Source organism: Lissotriton vulgaris, chromosome 1_1 (assembly GCF_964263255.1).
Source record: "Lissotriton vulgaris chromosome 1_1, aLisVul1.2, whole genome shotgun sequence".
Classification (NCBI taxonomy): domain Eukaryota; kingdom Metazoa; phylum Chordata; class Amphibia; order Caudata; family Salamandridae; genus Lissotriton; species Lissotriton vulgaris.
This window is the reverse complement of record NC_141685.1, coordinates 875313580-875336241: the sequence shown is the minus strand read 5'-3', so window position 1 is coordinate 875336241 and position 22662 is coordinate 875313580. Positions and strand designations below refer to the sequence as shown.

The 22662-nt window shown below is 46.8% G+C and overlaps 1 protein-coding gene across 4 annotated transcripts in view; it reads left to right on the top strand.

Moving 5' to 3' along the window:
• The window catches only part of EP300 (EP300 lysine acetyltransferase), a 520590-nt gene that overhangs the window by 366851 nt on the left and 131077 nt on the right, over positions 1-22662 (top strand). For all 4 annotated transcript variants that reach the window (XM_086958296.1, XM_086958288.1, XM_086958278.1 and 1 more), the window contains exons 14-16: positions 2698-3735; positions 4435-4611; positions 5206-5368. In XM_086958296.1, coding sequence (XP_086814422.1) covers positions 2698-3735; positions 4435-4611; positions 5206-5368 — 1378 coding nt within the window. The remainder of the gene's footprint in view (positions 1-2697; positions 3736-4434; positions 4612-5205; positions 5369-22662) is intronic.

Here is a 22662-nt window from a genome sequence, read left to right as displayed (position 1 = left end):
TTTACCGTTTTTTAATTACCGAATTGGTAAAATTCGGTAATTAAAAATCGGTAAATCTATTTTACCTACATCTTGCCCCTAGTGTTGGTGACCGGTCGTGCATACCACTCTCTGCATTGGTGGAACCCACAAAACCTTTGCAAGGGACGACCGTTCCAAGAGCCTTTACCACAAATCGTGCTGACAAGGAACGCATCTCTCCTGGGATGGGGAGCACATGTCCTCCATTACACAGTGAAGGGACTATGGACGACACAGCAAAGGAAGATGCACATCATCCTGCTGGAACTGATGGCAATCTTTATGGCGATGAAGGCTTTCAAGGTACATTTGTGCAACAAAGTTGTGTTGATCCGGACGGACAACATGACTGCCATGTACTACATACAGAAGCAGGGAGGGACACACTCTCCACAGTTGTCGCATCTAGCGCAAAGCATGTGGAAGTGGGCCATTCAGAGGACCATCTTCCTCATGGCGAAACACCTTCCGGGCAGGGACAACCAGATGGCGGATCTGCTCAGCAGACACAGCCACCAAATGCACGAGTGGGAGATACATCCCTCAGTGCTACAACCGTACTTCCAGCAGTGGGGTCACCCAGAGATAGACCTGTTCGCCACAAGGGATAACGCAAAATGCCAAAGCTTCGCCGCCAGGTTTCCACATCCACAGTCTCAGGGCAATGCGATATGGATGAACTGGTCAGGCAGGTTTGCGTACGCTTTTCCCCCAGCCCCGCTCATACCACTAGTGGCACGCAAACTGTGACAACACTCCATGACACTCATCCTAGTTGCTCCAACGTGGGCGAGGCAACTGTGGTACACCACGTTCCTAGAACTTTCCGTGGTGCCTCATCAAAGGCTGCGCTTAACACCCATGCTTTTAACACAGAGCCATGGAGACATTCAGCACCTAGATCCGCAACAGTTAAACCTTGCAATCTGGCTCCTGAAGTCATAGAGTTTGGCTACCTGAACTTGCCTCCTGACTGTATGAACATTATCAAGAAGGCAAGAAGACCTACAACCAGAGCTTGCTATCCGGCGAAGTGGAAACGTTCTATTGTACCAATAATGACATAAATCAGTTAGATGCGTCTACTCAAAACATCATGTTACCTGTTACATTTACATAGATGCAATCTAGCGTATATCTCCATACGTATACACTTAGCTGCGGTGGCGGCTTATCTTCAGAACAGGCAACACCTTTCACTGTTTCGAGTTCCTGCTATTAAAGCTTTTATGGAGGGACTCAAACGAGTGATTCCTCCAAGACACCCACCTTCACCTGTCTGGAACCTGAATGTGGTCCTAACCAGACTGATGGGACCACCCTTTGAACCTCTACACTCGTGCGAGATACAGTTCCTAACGTGGAAAGTGGCTTTTCTAGTGGGGATTACATCACTTAGAAGGGTTAGTGAGCTTCAAGCCCTAACTATTCAGGAGCCATTCATACAAATTCATGCAAATATAGTACTGCGTACAAACCCTAAATGTATGCCAAAGGTGGTATTCCAGTTCCACATTAATCAAACTATCGAACTGCCAGTGTTCTTCCCAAATCCAGATTCAGTGGCAGAAAGAGCTCTATATACACTGGACGTTAAAAGAGCTCTCCTGTACTATATAGACAGGACAAAACCTTTCAGAAAAACTAAGCAACTGTTTGTTGCCTTTTCACCACAGCATAAAGGCAACCCCATTTCAAAATCGGGTATAGCCAGATCGATTGTTAAGTGCATACAAATTTGTTATCAAAAAGCTAAACGCACGTTAACAGTTCCCCCAAGAGCGCATTCCACAAGCAAGTTAGGGGCATTCTTGGCTTTCCTGGGAAACATTCCTCTAGAAGAAATATGTAGAGCAGCCACATGGACAACCATACATACATTTACCAAACACTACTGCGTAGATGTACACTCCAAACAGCAAGCAGCTGTAGGACAGGCTGTACTCAGGACTCTTTTTCAGGCTGCTGCAGCTGGCACGGGCAACCACCGCTAAGGAGGAGACTGCTATACATTCTATGCACAGATATGAATTCAGCAGCCCACATGCCTCGAACGGAATAGACTACTTACCAGTATGCATCTGTTCTTGGCATGTAGGTCTGCTGACATTCATATCACCCTCCCCGGTGCCTGTCGCAGCTGTAGCACTCAGAATTATTCTTAGCATGGTCATCACTTACTGTATCATACTCCATCCCTGCCACAATGGCGAAAAACAATCTGAGGATGGAGAGGATGCCCATGAGCGCTGTAGTCCGGGGGAGGAACCACCTATCTTGTGATACTTCGAAGACTCTTCCAGGACAACAATGTGCAATCATCCGGACCCAACACTAGGCGGCTATCTATGCACAGATATAAATGTCTGCAGCCCTACATGCCAAGAACAGATGCATACTGGTAAATAGCATATTCCTAACTATGACCTCAGCTATGCTTTCAGTAGGTCATGATCAGTGCTTTCTGCATGTAATGTCCGTTTTTCTACGGCAATATTGAGTGGTATTCCTCTTTGTTGCAGTGTGATTATCATCTCAAGTTAGTAGTGTCTGAACTGAGTGGGTCTACAATGTTTATTTAATTTAAACGTCTTCCTATCAATGTCCCACTGTTCTTTCCTTTCTGTCCGTGTTACTATGTCACTTGGAGTTTCATACTCTTATTTCTTTTCACAGGCACAAATGTCTAACCAGTCTCATCCAGCTCATTCGCCCATCATGGCTTCTGGGCCACCTGGGAATCAAATTCACTGCCCATCGCAGCCTTCCATGCACCGCAACTCTCCTTCTCCAGCTCCCAGCCGTACACCTACTCCTCATCATACACCACCAAGTATAGGGTCTCAGCCATCCCAACCGCAGGGCGCCTCTAGCGTTGCACCACCCTCACAGACCATGCCTCAGGGATCCCAGTTGCAAGCTCATCCCATGCAGTCCCGCCAGACGCCCACACCACCTCACGGCCCAGTCACACCATCATCTGAGCCTTTGCTACCAATGCAGCAACCTCCTCACCACCAGTCACAAGCGCATCAAGCACCACTGCAGCTCCAGCACCAGCTGCAGCAAATGCAGCAGCAACTGCAGCATCAGCCTCCACCACAACAGCACCAATCTCCAATGCAGCAGCATCACCAACCTTCATCACAACAGCTGCAGCAACATCAGCCTCAGTCGCAGCAGCTTCCACACCACCAGCCACCATTACAGCATCAGTCCCCATCGCAGCTTCAACAGCATCAACCAACGAGTCATCAGCTGCAACAGCATCAGGTGCCATTACAACAGTTGCAGCATCAGTCCCCTTCACAGCAGTTGCAGCAGCAACCACCCACACAGCAACTGCAACAGCATCGTCCACCATCGCAGCAGCCCCATTCACATCCATCACCATTGCAACCCCCGTCCCAGCTTCAGCAGCCGCAACAATCACCACTACAGCAGCCACTGAAATCGCCAGTGCAGCAGCAGCCTCATCAGTCACCACTGCAGCAGCAGCCACATCAGTCCCCGATGCAACAGCAACTGCATCAACAAGTAGCACAGCAGCAACCACATCAGTCACCACTGCAGCAACACCAGCTACCACAGCAACAGTCAAGGCCTCCATCCCTGCCACGGCCTCCTTCTCCGCCACGGCCTCCATCTCAGCCTAGCACTATGAGTACATCGGTACCCTCTCCACCGGCACCGGTGCATCACCCCAGCACCCCTGTAAGCATATGACTGCAATTGCAAAATGACTTATGTTTGTGTTAAACTAAAGTTGAATTAGTTATTATTTTGAATCCTATATTGCAAACAGAATGCTATGTTTAGTTAACAAAAATTGGACTTCTTTTCATGGCCGCACATGGGTGGGAGAGGTTTACAAAGATCTGTTTTCTGGGCTTGTCTGAGATGTGGTTGCTAATGTGAAGATCTCAATATCACTCTGAGAATGCACTGAAACTGTTTTTTTCTGTAAGTTATTTCAGCAAATCTTGTTTTTTTTGGGTATGTTCTGTACTGCTGAGATCTGTTTGCAAGAGGCAGTGTACTTAAAGTGCATCCTTATGAGGAAAGAGAAGAGGCCACAGAGCCAGAGCTCTGTGGTCAGTAGATCTTTGATAGACTAATTAGAAATTATGTTAAACTGGACAACAGATATCCCATTAGAAAAAAGGTGGGTTCTCTGATGTATTGGTGGTCTAGGTTGATCCCCCAAGAGGAAGTATAGAGCAAGGCTGAATATTTCAGCTTTAATGTTTAGCAGGAGTTTAATGGAATGGGTGGGGTGAATGATTTTAGTCGTTTTTGTAATAACAGGTGATATTAGTTGATGCTGCATCCTGAAGTGAAACTTCTAAGCAGGAATGTCACTGGCAGGATGAAATTAAGACTGTATTAATTCTTGAAATGGCTTTCTGCTAGCTTTCCCAGGCGACAGCAAACCTGGATGGACCAGTGTCCAACCCACCCTCCACCAGCAGTACAGAAGTCAACTCTCAGCAGACTCTGCCCGAGCAGGAGGTGAAACAAGAGATTAAACAGGAAGAGGAGGAGCCAGAGGTGGATCAATCTGAGGCGGAGGTGGAGGAGAAACCAGAGGTGAATTATAGTGTGATGGTTCTTGTATTTCTGCGAGGGCAGTGGTTGTTTGACTATGTTTGACTTCTAATGAATGGGCGTTATTTCCTGTGTACTGGGATGCTAGGATATGCATTTTTCTTTCGAGATATTTAGCCTGCTCTGTTCAAGAGATGAGCCTCTGCTCTCTCTGCAGTGGAAACAGTTAGCTATCACTTGGTAGGTGAGAGGGTCATTACTAGATTGTACTAGGGCCCATACTAACGTGTAAATTAGTCTGTTTTTTGTTTTGTGTGAAAAAACTAGCTATTGTAGTAGATAAATACTTAATTTCCTCTTCCTGTAGTAGTTTCGGTACTAGTCTTGCTTGTCCTACTAGATGAAAGAACTTTACATCTGTTTCTGAGTGGGTAGTGAGCCTATGATTTCTGTATGCCGTAAGAATTTAGCAACTGTCTTTGGTGACTGGGATGAATCCTACTTGCCCTACAAAATAAGGAGCCTCTGCTGTCTGAGGTAGGTGGAGGAAGACCCAGGCTTGTCTTTTTAGATGATGTGAAGTGGCAGTATTGGCTCAAGATTACAGAATGGTAAACTTTACATTCTCCTTGCCAGGTTAAGAGCGAGCCCCTAAAGGAGGAGTGTAAGACTGAGCCTATGGAGATGGATGACACGAAACCAGAAGTCAAGACAGAAGTCAAGGAGGAGGAGGGAGATGGTCCAAGCACTCCGGCCACCCAGTCTTCACCTGCCCCTTCTGGGCAGTCGAAGAGGAAAAGTAAGGCTCCCCTTTAGTTTTGACACTTTTCCTGGCCAGAAACCGGTGCTCTCTTTCCAATCTTAAGACTGTCTTGGGGAAGATTGAGATGCTGTCTTCTGGCCCAGAACTACCTTGGGGCTGAATTGTTTGCGCACAGCCCTGTACAAGCTTTACATTGGGAAGGTTTAGGGGCCTCTTTAAACTTGCCTGAGCACAACTGTGGCAGAATCAAGTGTATTTTATCCGCTCCCTTTTCACTCACAACACGTTCTTTGGGCAAGATCCAGTGCTGCACCTCTTCTTACATCGTTCTGTCTGCAGTGGTTCAGCTATATTCACATATGTAGCTTAGGTCATTTGATCTCTTCAGAAACTTTTGAAGGGGCCAAATGCCAAAACTATAAATCGGGCTCCTGGTTAATGATTCTCCATTACATTGGCCAGATGTTCTTGCTACTTTTTATCTGGGCTAAACGTTGGAGGGTGAATGATAAGGATGTGTACATCCCAGATTTCTTAGCCTCAGTTCTTCTATAGATTTAGTTCACTTCACATGAGCAAATAAGTTGCTTCTGTTAATGATTTAGGGTCCTCAAATGCAACCTTTATCCAGTCAATAGACTGGAGTCAATCCATCGCAATTTGTTGTAATACTCTGAAATGTTTGAGATGCTAAGCATGCAACCAAATCTTGAGAGCTAGTTCTTCTCATGTTAAATGGCTGGGATGTCTGTTTTGTTGTCTACCAAAGGTTGCTCTTTGATTGCACTGGCAATTTGTTAGAACTTTCTTGAATGTTGCAGTTGTGGCAAGAGAACAAAAGTATTGCTTCACCTATGCAGATGGATTTCACAACTGGCATTGCCGCAATGGAATTGTATGTTCGAGTCATATGAGCTGCAGATTGCACTATGCATAGATTGCCACCTAGTGTTGGGGCCAGATGTTTACAGTTTGTTTTGTAGAAAAGTCTTTGGAAGTCACGGGATAGGTGACTCCTCCTTTGGATGATACTGCGCATGGTCATCGGCTCCATCCCCAGAATGTTTTTTTCCGCCACCGGGCTCGGATGTGTTTCGAGCGCTCCGTGTTGAAATTGAATTCTTTTGGCACGCAATCCTCACCAACTTTCAGAAAATACGTTTTGAACGCTTCTCCACTCTACACTATTCTTCAACGTTGAATACTTCGATTCCGGTCGTCGGCGGCGGCCTTCGGGCCTAACTAGGCCTCAACTCCAGCTCATGGAAAGGACTCAATTCAAAAAGTGTCCTCAATGTGGGTCGAAGTTTCCCCCACACCGACCTTCACAAGGTGCATAATCTCTGCCTTTCTCCGGAGCACGAGGCAAGGGACTGTTCAGCTTGTGCCTCTGTTCGAGGCATGTGGGCTGCTGAATTCATATCTGTGCATAGATCGCCGCCTAGTGTTGGGTCCGGATGAGTGCACATTGTTGTTCTGGAAGAGTCTTCGAAGTATCACGAGATAGGTGGCTCCTCCCCTGGACTACAGTGCGCATGGGCATCCTCTCCATCCTCAGATTGGTTTTCGCCATTGTGGCAGGGATGGAGTATGATACAATAAGTGATGACCTTGGTTTTTTCCGCCATTGGGTTCGGATGTTACAATCTTAGCTCAAGTTAGGAATAACTTTCTACAAAGCCGAAAGGCTTTCGACATCGTCGGTATCGTTTCGTTCGGTACCGGTAACTTTGTTTCGAGAGGACATCGAGGAATCGGACGGTTTTCTTTCCACACTCGACTCGATCTTCGATCTACAATGGAAAGAAGCCCATTCAAGAGGTGCCCACTTTGTAGTGCAAAATACCCGCACATAGATGTCCACCCGGTGTGCAACAAGTGCCTGTCCACGGATCACAACGAAGCCAACTGTATGGCCTGTGCCCGGTTCAGGTCGAAGAAAACTCTTCGGATTCGACGCGCGGCTCGATTGGAGTCAAAAAGGTCAGCGCCTGTTCCTGAAAACATCTTCGGGACCGAAGACGAGGAGGTCGTTGATCTGGAGGATCAGGAATACCGCTCCGATCCGGCTTCGAGCCATGACTCAGAGTATGACGCCGAAGACGAAGAGGTGCAAGAAGAAGACTAAAATGTAGTTGAAGAGGTAGGAGACGACGCAGAGGCTCTTGGGCCCGTAGAAGATAGCTCCGGCGAGGAGCTAGTCCCAACCGGCTATACGGGGGCAGACGATGACGCACTCAATAAGGCTCAGGTCGAGGGATGGCCACTAGGCCTTACCCAAGATCTACAGTCTCGTTCTACAGCCCCGCATAAAAACCCGGCTTCGAACATTACTAAAGAGCCATCGGTTTCAAAACCGCCATCGGTCGATCTAAAGAAATCGAAACCGAAAGCATCAATGACAAAGCCGAAAGTGCAACTAACTCTGGTCAGCTCCAAGGCCTCAAACCCCTCGAAGCCGAAGAAACAGAAAATGGCCGTCGATGCCAAAAAACTCAAAAAGGTCATCGAACCGACAGTTGGGGCACCAAAGACCAAGGTCAAGGCTGTCGAACCAACAAGGCCTACGCCGAAAGAAGTCGACACACACAAACGACTCGAACCAAAAGACTGGATCGATCCTCGGTCGAGGCCTGCGGACAAGACGAAGATTGGCTCCAAGGACCCTGTCGAATCGACGCAGCAGAGTCCTTTTATAGCCAAGGAAGTGTCGGAGTCACTCCAACGCATCAAGGATAAGGCTACGACTCGGAAACTGGTAGACTGTCCATATATAAAAGGAAAATAATACCAGAAACACCCATGGAGTCATATAAGATTCCCTTGAAGAAGAGGGTTTCAACACTGTCACCGACTCTTGTGGAACCCCTCCATTCCTATGGACAAGAACCTCAAAACTTTTCACCCACATACTCAGATGTGGATGCAGGGGATGACGAACACGAAGATGACTCTTATCATGTGGACACTGATCCTGATGATCAAAACCAACCATGGGCAGACCCGGCTGACCCAAGGGACCCGCAGACTGCCCCTGACTTATGTGTACAGTGTGAAAACATCTCCTACTGAGGACACTACTGCCTTTAACGCCCTTATTGGAAGAGCAGCCAGTAATCATGACGTCGTGCTACATGCTGACCCTGTGGAGGAAGACTTTCTGGACTACACCTTTTCCACTTAAGAAAGAACAGTCAAGACCCTGCCCATGCTAAAAGGGGTCCTTAAGCATGCTGGTGACATTTTTAAGGACACCACTAGGGCCAGGGTGTTAAACCCAAGGATTGAAAAGAAATATAGACCGGCACCTGGGGACCCTACTTATATAAGGGGACCGTTGCCATTGGACTCATTGGTTGTTTCTAATGCACGTAAGAGAGCGAACTCCCAGACTACAGGTGATGCCCCTCCTCCTGACAAAGAGTCAAAAGTTCTGGAAACCTCAGGAAAAAGGGTGGCTGCGCAGGTGGCTAACATCTGGCGCATTGCCAACACTCAGGCACTCTTAGCCAGATATGACCGGTCCCATTATGATACCCTTGAGACACTGCTGCAACACCTACCAGATCAGTACAAGGAGGGAGCGGAGCTACTAATCCAAGAAGGAAAGTTTATAACCAATGCTTCCATCAAGTGCGCACTAGACGCAGCTGACACTGCAGCCAGGGCCATCAACACTAGCGTTATGTTAAGGAGACATGCCTGGTTGAGAATCTCGGGATTCAAACCAGAAATACAAACTTCTATCCTTAATCAGCCAGTTAACCCGGACTACTTATTTGGACCGGAGGCTGACACCACCCTTGAAATTTTTTTAAAAAACAGAGTGGAAAGTCTATGGGGGCACTGCAGTCAAAGCACTTTCGGGGTGGCTCCTTTCGTCGCTCCAATACTAGGGGCCCTTCAAGAGGCCAATCCACACAACAGACACAGTACAATAAAGGAAGTACACAATCCACCTACAATAAGAACAACCGGGGTGGATATCGTGGAAACAACATTAAGGGCAGAGGAAACAGCAGTTCCAGATCCTCTGCCAATAACACAGTGACGCCCTGTCACTGCCCCCTGACCATATTCTACCTGTCGGGGGGGGGGGGGGGGGGGGGGGGGGGAGACTACAACAGTTCCTGCCAGTCTGGAAATCCATCACCACAGACAGGTGGGTAAGAGACATTGTCCAGTACTAGTATTGTCTGGAATTAACATCCACTCCAACCAACATCCCACCAAGACACCGTCCTATGTCCGCAGAGCACTTACACTTATTACAGCAGGAGGTCGTCGGCATGCTGCAAAAAGGGGCCATAGAGCCCGTGCCTGTAGAAGACCAAGGCTCGGGGGTGTACTCTCTGTACTTTCTAAAACCCAAAAAGGACAGGTCTCTCAGACCTATACTGGACCTCAGGCCTCTACACAGTTACATTCTGTCGAGCATTTTCATATGCTCACCCTACAGCAGGTCCTGACGTTACTCAGGGAGACTTCCTCGCAACACTGGATCTAAAGGATGCATATTTCCATATACCCATACACCCATCACACAGACAGTATCTCAGGTTCACTATTCAAAATCAACATTATCAGTTCAAGGTCCTCCCTTTCGGAGTAACGACGGCATCCAGGGTGTTCACAAAGTGCCTGGTGACAGTGGCAGCTCACCTAAGGAGACAGCACATACATGTCTACCCATATCTGGACGACTGGCTTGTTCAAGCAAAGACGGCCCAGCAGTGTAATCTTTGAATTTCTGTCACTGTTATTATTATGTCTCTTTTAAACAAACTGTGTTTACAAATTAGTTTTAAATGACTAGTAGAAATGTATTCTTATCTGAAATGTGATACGATTGTATGTTCAATACTTTTATGATTCATTTTATGTATCGAATAAAGTTTTTGAATACGAATACGAATACGAGACAAGTGTGTACCTCCAGGAAGCTAAAACAGGGTTCTAACCCTACCATCCCATTCCTAATTGGTCTCTTAGAGACTTATGATGCCAGGAGGGCTTCCAACACAGGCCCTTCTAATCCAGATGGGAGCAAGCCTCCCTTAGAGGGAACCCTTGGGGACCCTGACCTCAACCTCAATGAAGCAGTTAGTGAAGGTGAGGAAGAGGATCAGGAGTTGTCAGGGGATGAGGCAGACATGGGTCAGGTAGAAGTCAGTAGACTCACCAGGACCAACTTAAGCAGGCATGAAAATGGACTTGGGGGACTCCCAGGCCCACGCTCAGGCAGGCTTAACATTGGGAGTGGACGAGTTAGGTCTCTATCCAGAGGCTCTAACAGATACATTCGAACCAATGGCTCTCAGACCTCTTCTCACAGAGGGATGGCATCCCCTCAGAGGAGAGAGCATGAGGCAAAGATGAGGGAAGTCAATCTGAGGGAAGTCAATCTGAGGATTGAAAGGGAAGAACTTGCCCTGGCCAAAGAGAGACTTGCCTTTGCTAGAGAGCAGAAATTGAGTGGGGCAGACCTCACTGGTGGCAGCATTTTACCTAGAGAAAAGGACAGGAGTTTAGACACTAGACACCTGAGTAAGATAGTGCCCCCCTTTAAACAAGGGGATGACATCCACAAATGGATGACTGCTTTGGAGAGGGCCTGCACTGTCCAGTGCGTCCCCCAGAGTCAGTGGGCAGCTATCTTGTGGCTCTCCTTTGAAGGCAAAGGTAGAGATAAGCTCCTCACTACTAGAGCTGAGGATGCTAACAATTACCAAGTCCTGAAAAATACACTGATTGATGGGTTTGGCTTAACAACTGAGCAGTACAGGTTGCTGTTCAGAGACACCCAGAAAATTCAGTCTCAGGATTGGTCTGACTTTGTGGATTGTGCCACTAATGCTTTGGAAGGCTGGTTGCTGGGCAGTAAGGTTACTGATTATACAGGGTTGTACAATCTGATCACGAGGGAACAGATTTTAAATGACTGTCAGAACCAGTCCATGGGCAGGACCTAGTCGCGTGCCAGCCCCAAGAATTGGGAAAGAAGGCAGACAGATGGGTCAGAACAAGGGTCAAGCAGAACCAGGCTCAGAACCAGGGTGGTCAGAAGAAAGCAGACCAAAAGGGTAGTAACAAGAGTGAACAAAATGACCAGAAGTCTTCAACAGGTCCCCAACAAACCAAAGAGGGTGGGGGTCAGGCTTCACAGCAGAAAAAGAAGACTCAAGAAGGCCAGTCAAAAAGGTGGTGCCAATACTGTAAAAGTAAAACTCACTGGTTTAGTGAGTGCACCAAGAAAGGAGGGCAAACTCCTACCACTACAGCCCCTAAGGCAACTGCACCCCCTAGCACAGTCAGTAGTGGTAGTGCACCTCCCAAGGGATTAGTTGGGTTAACCTTGGGATCTGAGGGGTGTGAGAAGGTGGCCTGATATGCAGTGCTCACTATTCTAGTGAACACTATGTATCAGTCCAGCAACCCTTATTGATGATTGGTTGTAAGTCAACCTTATAGACCAGCTATCCTAGTAGCGTGGATACGAGCAGTCTAAGGCTAAAGACTCGAGAGGGCGTGTTAAGCCACCTGTTTACCACACATATACCCCTTGAATACCAAGTGAAAGGACACCACACAAGTGTTATGAAAATAAACAGTTATTTATTTAAAGATCACAACAGCCCTGTACTCTTTATGAGGACAGGGTACTAAGCACAAACCAAAACTCTTACAAAAATACTTAAGTTAGCACAGTATATACAAATGCCCGAGGGGCACGGAAAACCATATACTCTGAAAGTGGAATGCGAAATTCCTAGCAGGTAAGTACAGTACTAATAGCTTTTGGAATCGCTAGGACTTGACTAGGGAATCGTTAGATTACTTCTAGGAGGCCTAGGGGACTCGGGTGCAGTGTGTGCACTCTCACGCGAGATGCGGGACAAAAGTCTATGGTAGCTAGGAAATAGAAAGTTAGTGTTCTCGGGCGAACCCGACCTGGTAGGGAGAAAACGAAAGTAGATTCTGACCCTTGGATAGTGAGGCTATGCTGGGGCACCGAAATGCCGAAGTTACCTAGCCCAGGGGCTGCAGCTGCATAGGTCTGAAAAGACGTCGGGAATCCTCGTAGACGGACCAGGAGCCGGAAGAAAAGATGCTGGCCGGTGACCAGTGAAGAAAGTTCAGTCGGATCCAAGCCTGGATCTTGAAGATAGATGACACCTGAAAGCAGAGGGGACCAAGTTCGAGACTACTAGCCAGTAGTCAGTGGGCACCAGGAGGGCACCGGATGGTAGCCACCCCGACAAGGTGAGTGGGTGACGCTTGACTCGAAGATCTCACGGACCAGGAGGCGTTGTCGGCGACCAGGATGGAGGATCGAGCTGTCCCACGAAGATAGAAGCTGTCGGCGTCGCTGGACCCAGGATGGGGCAACAAAGCCTTGGCAAATTCAAGCCCACGCGGTGGACCTAAAATGGCGTCTGGAGTGGACCAGGAGGGTCCGGGGTGCCTCTCTTGAAGAAGGAAGCAAGGGCCAGCCTGGAGCAACCAGACCAGCAGTCGTGAAGTCGTTGGGCGTCGTTCAGAGGGCCACAAGCCAGCCGGCTAGTAGCCAAACAACGCGGTGCACAGCAAACAGCAGAAGGGCCCCACGCAGATCGTGGAGATGCAGGGGGGCTGATCTTGGGTGCTGGAGCTGCGCAGGGTCGGGGCTTCTCGGACCCCAAAGCACTCACCAGTGGAGGACACGGTGGGCTTGCAGTAAAGATGTCGTGCAGTCTTGGCGATCGTCGGTCCCTTGAGGTCTCGTCGCACTCACGGTTCTCAGCTTGGCTGTAGAGGTGAGTAGAGGTCAGAGGTGCCAGGGAAGCCGGGTCTCGTCGAGCTGGGTCGTCGGATTCGTGATGAAGGACTTGCAGCAGACCGCAGTGTTCTTTAGGATGGTGCCTGCGGATGCAGGGTGACTACTCCTTAGCCACAAGGGAGAATCTTGAAGAAGAAATCGTGAAGTCCTTTCGAAGAAAGTGGTATCTTGATTCCAAAGATGATCTAATTTTAACAGGGGGCCCGCTCCTATCTTTATACTAAAAAAGGGGGCTGACCCGGTGACTAGGTCCTGCCTATGGGTGGGACCAGGAGGGGGGTGGTTACACCCCTCTCCCCTGCCGGACTTCCCCAGGCCAGGGGCTGGTGTGCCCCTGGAACTGGTTCTGACTGGCCTATGCGTAGTGAGCACCGGGGTGCCACTCAGCAGTCACCTTCCTGAAAAGCCCTGCCTACCCAGGATACACAAAACCATGTCTGGGACGGTGCTAGCACCGCCCCTGACAGGAAACCCTTTGTCCAGGCTCCCCTCGCTGGAAGGACTCCCAGCTGCAGGGGGTCAGACTCGTGTCTGTGGTGGCAGCATCCATTTTGTGGAGCTGAGGCTTCAGTTAACTTTAACCGGGGTTCACAGTTACATACATGTCGTGTCCCTCTAGAAGGGTGGAATGCTAACCCCGTCGCCAGAATTGGCGAGGGGTTAGTATTCCAATTCGTATGACACCTTACTCGACATGTTTTGATAAAGCAATACCAAAGTTAGCATTTAACCGCGAGGATTATAATGCACTTAAGAGTATATGGTATGCGTTATCATGGAACAGCTATTAGGACTTGATTCCGCAAGCTGCAGACAGGCTCAGCTCATGCCAGAGCACCATCTCACACGATTCCAAGCACTCTGCCTTCAGGATTGTCAAGGCCTGCCATAGGAGTGACTGATAGGAATCTGTGTGTCCATTTTAGGGTTAGGTATAGGTATACTACACCTACAGCAAAGGGTGATTACACGACTTTGCCCCAGCTGTCATGCAGCCAGTTGTGTCAAATTTAAGAGGCCAGCCAGGGGTGGCATAATACATGCTGCAGCCCCTGGCAGCCCTGGGTACACCCATGCCCTGAGTTACAGGGTCTGATAGGGTGGCCCAGTACCAATTGGAAATGTACCTAGGGTACATGGAATCCATTTTAAAGAGAGAGCAGTAGGCCTGGGGTCCTGATTGGCAGGGTCCCAGGTCGACTATGTCCAAAACCAGCTAAAACACAGGGCAAAAAGTTGGGGGCAACCATAGTCAGGATGTACCTTCCTACAAGGGGTATGACAACCTAGTTGGCACACTCACTCAGGCTGTCCTTGTCTGTACAGGTAATGTGGATATATCCCCCGATGCAAGTCCCAATACTTTGGGCAAATACAGGCAGACACCTTTTATTAATGGAAAAATGGCTCAGGCCTACAGGGACACTTGGGCCAGTGTCACAGTGATATTTATTTTAAGGAACAGGGGTCCTAAGGATTTAAAATATGACAATAGAAATAACAATATAGACTACAATCAGTGCTATATTTTTTTAACGCCCAGCCGGACGCAAGTTTATTTAAGGAATAATGTAGAATCTTGTTGGCCCAGAGAGGGGCCAAGGTTAGTGGCAAGATAGGGTACAATCCTGTACCTATCCCAAAAGGTTAGAAAAAACAAATCAAGAACAAGGAGATGGAAGAGAGGAAGAATTTTTCAGGCAAGCGAAAAGTTTTTGAGCCAAAAGGTGACTTGCAATTACAGTAAATAGTTTTGACAAATTCACCCTGCAGTGTCAACACTTTCAAGTATACATATTAAATCATATGCTACACTGCATATTGCGTCGACGTTTCGATCCCTAAGGGCTCATAATACACTGGGATCATCATCAGGACAATTTTACAATTAATGACTGCATTAAATTGCGAAAGCCTGTAAAAAAGAGGGAAAAACAATTTTAAGGCATAAGCCTAGACCAAAGGAGTTTTTCAAGGAAAATCAACGCTCGACAAGGCACAGGTATCAGTTAAAGGCCATTCTATCATTTAAACTCGCCGGTTTTTGACTAGTGTGACCGTGATATTTACACCGTATTTACAAGTGAAAAAGTGAAAAAACGGCGCGGTGACATAGGTGTCATTCATTGACAATCGTGCGAAACAATTGCTGTGTCCGTAATGAATTGGGAAACCCTTGTTGCGTCGTGCGTGCTCAGTGATGAAGTGATTCAGCAAGTGAAGTGGTTTTGATGAGTGAGACATTGTCTATGGGCAGTCAACGGTCCATTGGGGGCAGAAATTTAACTTTTCAGGACCCAGAACTGAGGGTACGGTGGCTCAGGATATTAATCCCGGTTCAGGAAGCTTGGTGCTGCTAGGTAAAAGGGATTACCATTAGTAGTGCTGCCACGGGTGTGCAGGGTCCTACTCAGAATTGCACTAAGGAGCCAGAGCTTACCTGGCGCTACTGGATGTAGTCGCCTGGGGTTGGGATAATTCTTCTTACCGGAGGAGAGGTATTTCCTACCAGTTTCCAACATAAGATGCTGTGGGATAATTAAGTGTTGCCGTTAGTCTGGAGCTCCGAGTGAGTTGCTATAAGTAACTACAGGGAGGAGAGAAGCTTACCTGGCTACGTATAGTGTAGCCCTTTAGGGGGGAGAGTCTGTTATCCTTCGTTTTTCAGCCACCAATAATTCCGTTTTGGAGGCAAGGGTAGTGTCCTTCCTAATGGGTCCACGTGGTTGCTGGGGATTGCAGGGTAAAAATTAGCGGAAGAACTCTATATGTGACGGAGTTCTCTAGTTAACCGCGTGCCAAGGATGTAAGGAGAGGCTTACCTGGCTACGCTTGATGTAGCCGAACGGGGGGGGGAAGTTGGTTTCCTTCGTTTTGGATGAAAATACGTCCACGAGGTAGCTGGGGAATACAAATTAAGGAAGTAAGGGGACGGGCTCCGTAATTGACGGAGTACTCGGGTTAGCAGCGTTTTCAAAGTGGGCTTACCTTGCTTCTTGATTGAAGCGGCGGCGGGGCGGGTGAAGCTCGATCGACTTCTACCCCCTTCACTGGCAGCGCAGGTCCGCTGTACTGAGATTGCTCGTGGGCTAAGCTTATCGGGCAAAATAATGAAAATGGAGGAAGGACTAGTTCCTAGTAACTCGTATTTCGGCAGACATCTTGTAATGGTGAATTGGCCGAGTAGCAAAAAGGTGGAGTGGTCATTACTGTCTTAGGGGCAATGCTTTGGCCTGTAGTTCCGGGAATTACATAAACATATAACCCATATGGATTGTAAGTTGGGCACTTTAATATAGGTGGTGTTAAATTCGTGAATTATATTAAGGCGTGAGGGGTGACTTAAGTGAATTAAAAATGTGCACATAAAGAGAGTAGTGCAGGCCAGCCATGCTCTACATTCATACACATTTGAACTAACAGTATTATTAAAGCATCAATGTGTTCAAATTTTCAAAATTTTTCACACTGCATTATTTCAGAGAGAACACATTTGGTACAATGTTTATCAGAGTGTTTTGGAGCTGCATCAATACACTTAGAGTAGTGATGTCCAGTCCTCCGTGCGATTAAGTCCCTTGCGGATAGAGTCTAGTAATATTATGCATTTCAGCTCTTCCTTATTCAGTAAGTGGGGCATGCTTCCCCCTCTTGGTGGAAGCTTCAGTGACTTCAGGACAGTCCAACGAATGTCATCCTCATTATGATTGAATTCCTGGAAATGTTCCACCAGTGGGGCGTTTGGCGTACGACACCTGATGCGGCTCCTGTGTTGGCATATCCTGGTCTTGATTTTCTGAGATGTCTGTCCCACATAGTTTTTCTTACATGGACATTGGATCAAATAAATTACGTTGGTGGTATTACAATTTGTGAGTGTGTTGCATTTAAAGGTGACATTATCAAATACAAAACTTTTTCCTTCAATTGTGAAATTAGACTGTACAGCCACCACATTTCACGTGTCCAACTGTGGGGGACAGACCCCAAACTGACAAACTGATTCAAGAGTGGAAGAGTTGGTAGTGCTAGGAAGAGCTGCCCGAACCAGGTGGTCCTTCAGATTCTTACTCTTTTTAAATGCAAACAAAGGGCGTTCTAAATCCAAGATCCCTGCATTAATTACTGGCCAGTGCTTCAGAATCATTTTTCTCACACTATTGGAGATGGGAGAGAATGTTGTCACACAGGCTATTTTGTCCAGCTTTATCTTTTGGTTAGGGACAAGGAGTGTCTCACGGGGACGATACCACGCTCTTTTCAGAGCGTTTTTAACAATCTTTCTGGGATATCCCCTATTTTTAAGCTTGATCGCCAAGGTGGTGCTTTCACGGAAGTAATCCTCCTTGTGAGAGCAATTTCGCCTAATTCGTAAAAATTGGGAGAAAGGTAAGGAGTCCCTCAGTGCCCTTGGATGGTTGCTTGAGTATTCTAGCAGAGTATTTCTCTCTGTGGGCTTTCTGTAGAGTTTTGTGAACAGCTCACCGTCCTGATGCAGTATTGTCAGATCAAGGAAATTAATGGAGTTCCTGTCAGAGGTGAGGGTGAATTGGAGACCCAGGCAGTTGTTGTTCATCCAATGTAAGAAGTGGGACAATGCACCGATGTCTAATCTCCATATCATGAAGATGTCATCGATGTACCTTCTCCACATAATGACACCGGAGAAAAAGGGGTTGGAGGGCACAAGCACTGTCTGTCTCTCCAATTCGTCCATGAACAGTATGGCCAGGTTTGGGGCAAAAATAGCCCCCATGGAGGTCCCCTTGATTTGTTGGTAAAATAGGCCTTGAAAGGTGAAGAAATTTTTGGTCAGACAAAGTTCCAGAAGCTTACAAATAAAGGATGTTGGAATGGCATGAGGACGAGGGCGGTTGTCTAGGGTTCTCTGTATAACAAGTAGGGCTGCTGTTTGCGGGATATTCGTGTACAAGGACTCCACATCCATGGTGCAAAGCGTATCAGTGATTGGATTGAAGGGATGGTGTTCAATCAGATTGATCATGGACATGGAGTCGCGTACATAGCAAAATGTGTGGGGAACAAATTCTTTGATAAAGAAGTCGACATAAGCTCCTAGGGGCTCCAATATTGAGCCACAAGCTGACACAATTGGACGGCCCGGGGGGGCATTCAGATTTTTGTGAATCTTTGGCAAGGTGTATATTACCGGTAATCTTGGGCTTTTTACATTTAGGTAATTAAATTCCTTTTTAGTCAGAAAGCCTTCTAGTACTGCCTCAGTTGTTATTTTCAGTATTATTTCTTGGATACCTTTAGTTGGGTTGGATGCGAGTCTAAGATAGTGATCTTTGTTCCCTAGCTGTCTCTGGATTTCAGCTGTGTAGGAGTCCAACTCCTGTATAACAATACCACCCCCTTTATCAGCACTTTTTATCACAATGGAGTCATTATTTTTTAGGGAGACAATGGACTCTTTCTCTTTAAGAGTGATATTGTACGGTATGAACTTTTTTTGTCCTTTCATGTTCGAGAGATCTTTGAGGACTAGTTTCTCGAATGTGGTGACCTCTGGTGGGATCATATTGGCCGATGGTAAAAAGGTAGATGGTGCCCGGAAGGGAGTTTGGGCATTTATCTCGGGAGAGGGGTGAATTTGGAAGAATGCTTTTAGGCGTACTCGTCTAAAGAATTTCAGGAGTTCGGTGTGTAGTTCCATAAAGTTCGGAGCCACAGTTGGGACAAAGGTGAGACCTTTTTTCAAAAGGGAAAGTTCGTCTAGTGCCAACACATGAGTGGAAAGGTTGAAGATAGGGATGGTGTCTATTGTGGGGCTAGGTTGTATTACCACTGGTAGTAGTTGTTCCTGGTCCTCCTTTCCCCTGGTGGGTTTACCCATCTCTGGGGTTTTTTGACTTTCCCTCGCTGTGGTGGTTCTTGCTGGCCTCTGGCTAAAAAAGAATTAGAATTCTGATGTGCTCCACCACGTCTCGATGTACTTGATCCTTCGCCAGCGTCTGAATTGTCAGACGACTCGGCTGAGGTGTCGGAGAAGCCAACCAAGTTCTGTCTCCTGTTAAACCTCCCCCAAGGTCTATTTTGTTGGGGGTTGCTGTATGCCTTAGTGGTATAAAAATCCTTTTGTAGATAAGGATATGTTGTTTCAATGTTATAGGATTTTATGTCTTTTTTAACTTTATTTGATTTTTTATTTTGCTCAATCCTATAGAACTCTGCTACCGTTTTATCTACCTGTTCTATTAATTTCTTGCTATCGGCAATATTGTCAGGGGCCTCAAGTTGTTTCAGAATTTCTGCAATTTCTGTCTCCAGTAATTTTAAGGTTTCAGAGGCTGTGTCAATCCCTAGTGCCAGCCAATGGCGGGAGCAAGTAGTCCCTATGTAGCTGAATCCTGTTATATATTTCGGATAGTTCTCCAATAGTGTGAGAAAAATGATTCTGAAGCACTGACCAGTAATTAATGCAGGGATCTTGGATTTAGAACGCCCTTTGTTTGCATTTAAAAAGAGTAAGAATCTGAAGGACCACCTGGTTCGGGCAGCTCTTCCTAGCACTACCAACTCTTCCACTCTTGAATCAGTTTGGGGTCTGTCCCCCACAGTTGGACACGTGAAATGTGGTGGCTGTACAGTCTGTAATTTCACAATTGAAGGAAAAAGTTTTGTATTTGATAATGTCACCTTTAAATGCAACACACTCACAAATTGTAATACCACCAACGTAATTTATTTGATCCAATGTCCATGTAAGAAAAACTATGTGGGACAGACATCTCAGAAAATCAAGACCAGGATATGCCAACACAGGAGCCGCATCAGGTGTCGTACGCCAAACGCCCCACTGGTGGAACATTTCCAGGAATTCAATCATAATGAGGATGACATTCGTTGGACTGTCCTGAAGTCACTGAAGCTTCCACCAAGAGGGGGAAGCATGCCCCACTTACTGAATAAGGAAGAGCTGAAATGCATAATATTACTAGACTCTATCCGCAAGGGACTTAATCGCACGGAGGACTGGACATCACTACTCTAAGTGTATTGATGCAGCTCCAAAACACTCTGATAAACATTGTACCAAATGTGTTCTCTCTGAAATAATGCAGTGTGAAAAATTTTGAAAATTTGAACACATTGATGCTTTAATAATACTGTTAGTTCAAATGTGTATGAATGTAGAGCATGGCTGGCCTGCACTACTCGCTTTATGTGCACATTTTTAATTCACTTAAGTCACCCCTCACGCCTTAATATAATTCACGAATTTAACACCACCTATATTAAAGTGCCCAACTTGCAATCCATATGGGTTATAGGTTTATGTAATTCCCGGAACTACAGGCCAAAGCATTGCCCCTAAGACAGTAATGACCACTCCACCTTTTTGCTACTCAGCCAATTCACCATTACAAGATGTCTGCCGAAATACGAGTTACTTGGAACTAGTCCTTCCTCCATTTTCATTATTTTGCCCGATAAGCTTAGCCCACGAGCAATCTCAGTACAGCGGACCTGCGCTGCCAGTGAAGGGGGTAGAAGTCGATCGAGCTTCACCCGCCCCGCCGCCGCTTCAATCAAGAAGCAAGGTAAGCCCACTTTGAAAACGCTGCTAACCCGAGTACTCCGTCAATTACGGAGCCCGTCCCCTTACTTCCTTAATTTGTATTCCCCAGCTACCTCGTGGACGTATTTTCATCCAAAACGAAGGAAACCAACTTCCCCCCCCCCCCCCCCCCCCCCCCCCCCCCCCCGTTCGGCTACATCAAGCGTAGCCAGGTAAGCCTCTCCTTACATCCTGGGCACGCGGTTAACTAGAGAACTCCGTCACATATAGAGTTCTTCCGCTAATTTTTACCCTGCAATCCCCAGCAACCACGTGAACCCATTAGGAAGGACACTACCCTTGCCTCCAAAACGGAATTATTGGTGGCTGAAAAACGAAGGATAACAGACTCTCCCCCACTAAAGGGCTACACTGTACGTAGCCAGGTAAGCTTCTCTCCTCCCTGTAGTTACTTATAGCAACTCACTCGGAGCTCCAGACTAACGGCAACACTTAATTATCCCACAGCATCTTATGTTGCAAACTGGTAGGAAATACCTCTCCTTCGGTAAGAAGAATTATCCCAGCCCCAGGCGACTACATCCAGTAGCGCCAGGTAAGCTCTGGCTCCTTAGTGCAATTCTGAGTAGGACCCTGCACACCCGTGGCAGCACTACTAATGGCAATCCCTTTTACCTAGCTGCACCAAGCTTCCTGAACCGGGATTATTATCCTGAGCCACCGTACCCTCAGTTCTGGGTCCTGAAAAGTTAAATTTCTGCCCCCAATGGACCGTTGACTGCCCATAGACAATGTCTCACTCATCAAAACCACTTCACTTGCTGAATCACTTCATCACTGAGCACGCACGACGCAACAAGGGTTTCCCAATTCATTACGGACACAGCAATTGTTTCGCACGATTGTCAATGAATGACACCTATGTCACCGCGCCGTTTTTTCACTTTTTCACTTGTAAATACGGTGTAAATATCACGGTCACACTAGTCAAAAACCGGCGAGTTTAAATGATAGAATGGCCTTTTTTAACTGATACCTGTGCCTTGTCGAGCGTTGATTTTCCTTGAAAAACTCCTTTGGTCTAGGCTTATGCCTTAAAATTGTTTTTATTGTTTTTCCCTCTTTTTTACAGGCTTTCGCAATTTAATGCAGGCATTAATTGTAAAATTGTCCTGATGATGATCCCAGTGTATTATGAGCCCTTAGGGATCGAAACGTCGACGCAATATGCAGTGTAGCATATGATTTAATATGTATACTTGAAAGTGTTGACACTGCAGGGTGAATTTGTCAAAACTATTTTCTGTAATTGCAAGTCACCTTTTGGCTCAAAAACTTTTCGCTTGCCTGAAAAATTCTTCCTCTCTTCCATCTCCTTGTTCTTGATTTGTTTTTTCTAACCTTTTGGGATAGGTACAGGATTGTACCCTATCTTGCCACTAACCTTGGCCCCTCTCTGGGCCAACACGATTCTACATTATTCCTTAAATAAACTTGCGTCCGGCTGGGCGTTAAAAAAATATAGCACTGATTGTAGTCTATATTGTTATTTCTATTGTCATATTTTAAATCCTTAGGACCCCTGTTCCTTAAAATAAGTTAAGTAACCCATGGTCCGAAGGCCCCGTATTGGGTTCCCTTGTGTTCCAAAACGAGTGTCACAGTGATGACACCTAACTTTGCGGACCCTGGACAGATCATACTAGGTACAGACTACCTAGTGACCAATGCCAGCAATGTCACTACCCACCATAGTATGGCAATTGTTGATTTCTCCTGGGGAGGGGTAAGTGGCCAAAAGAAAGTTGTGGTTAGTTCAGACCTCCCAGTTGATAGTTTGTTGGGCAATGATTTGGAAACATCACTATGGTCAGAAGTGGAGCAGAGGACTCACATGGAAATGTTAGGCTTGCCAGCACATGTCCTTGCTGTGACTAGGTCACAGGCCAGAAGATGCCCCACTGA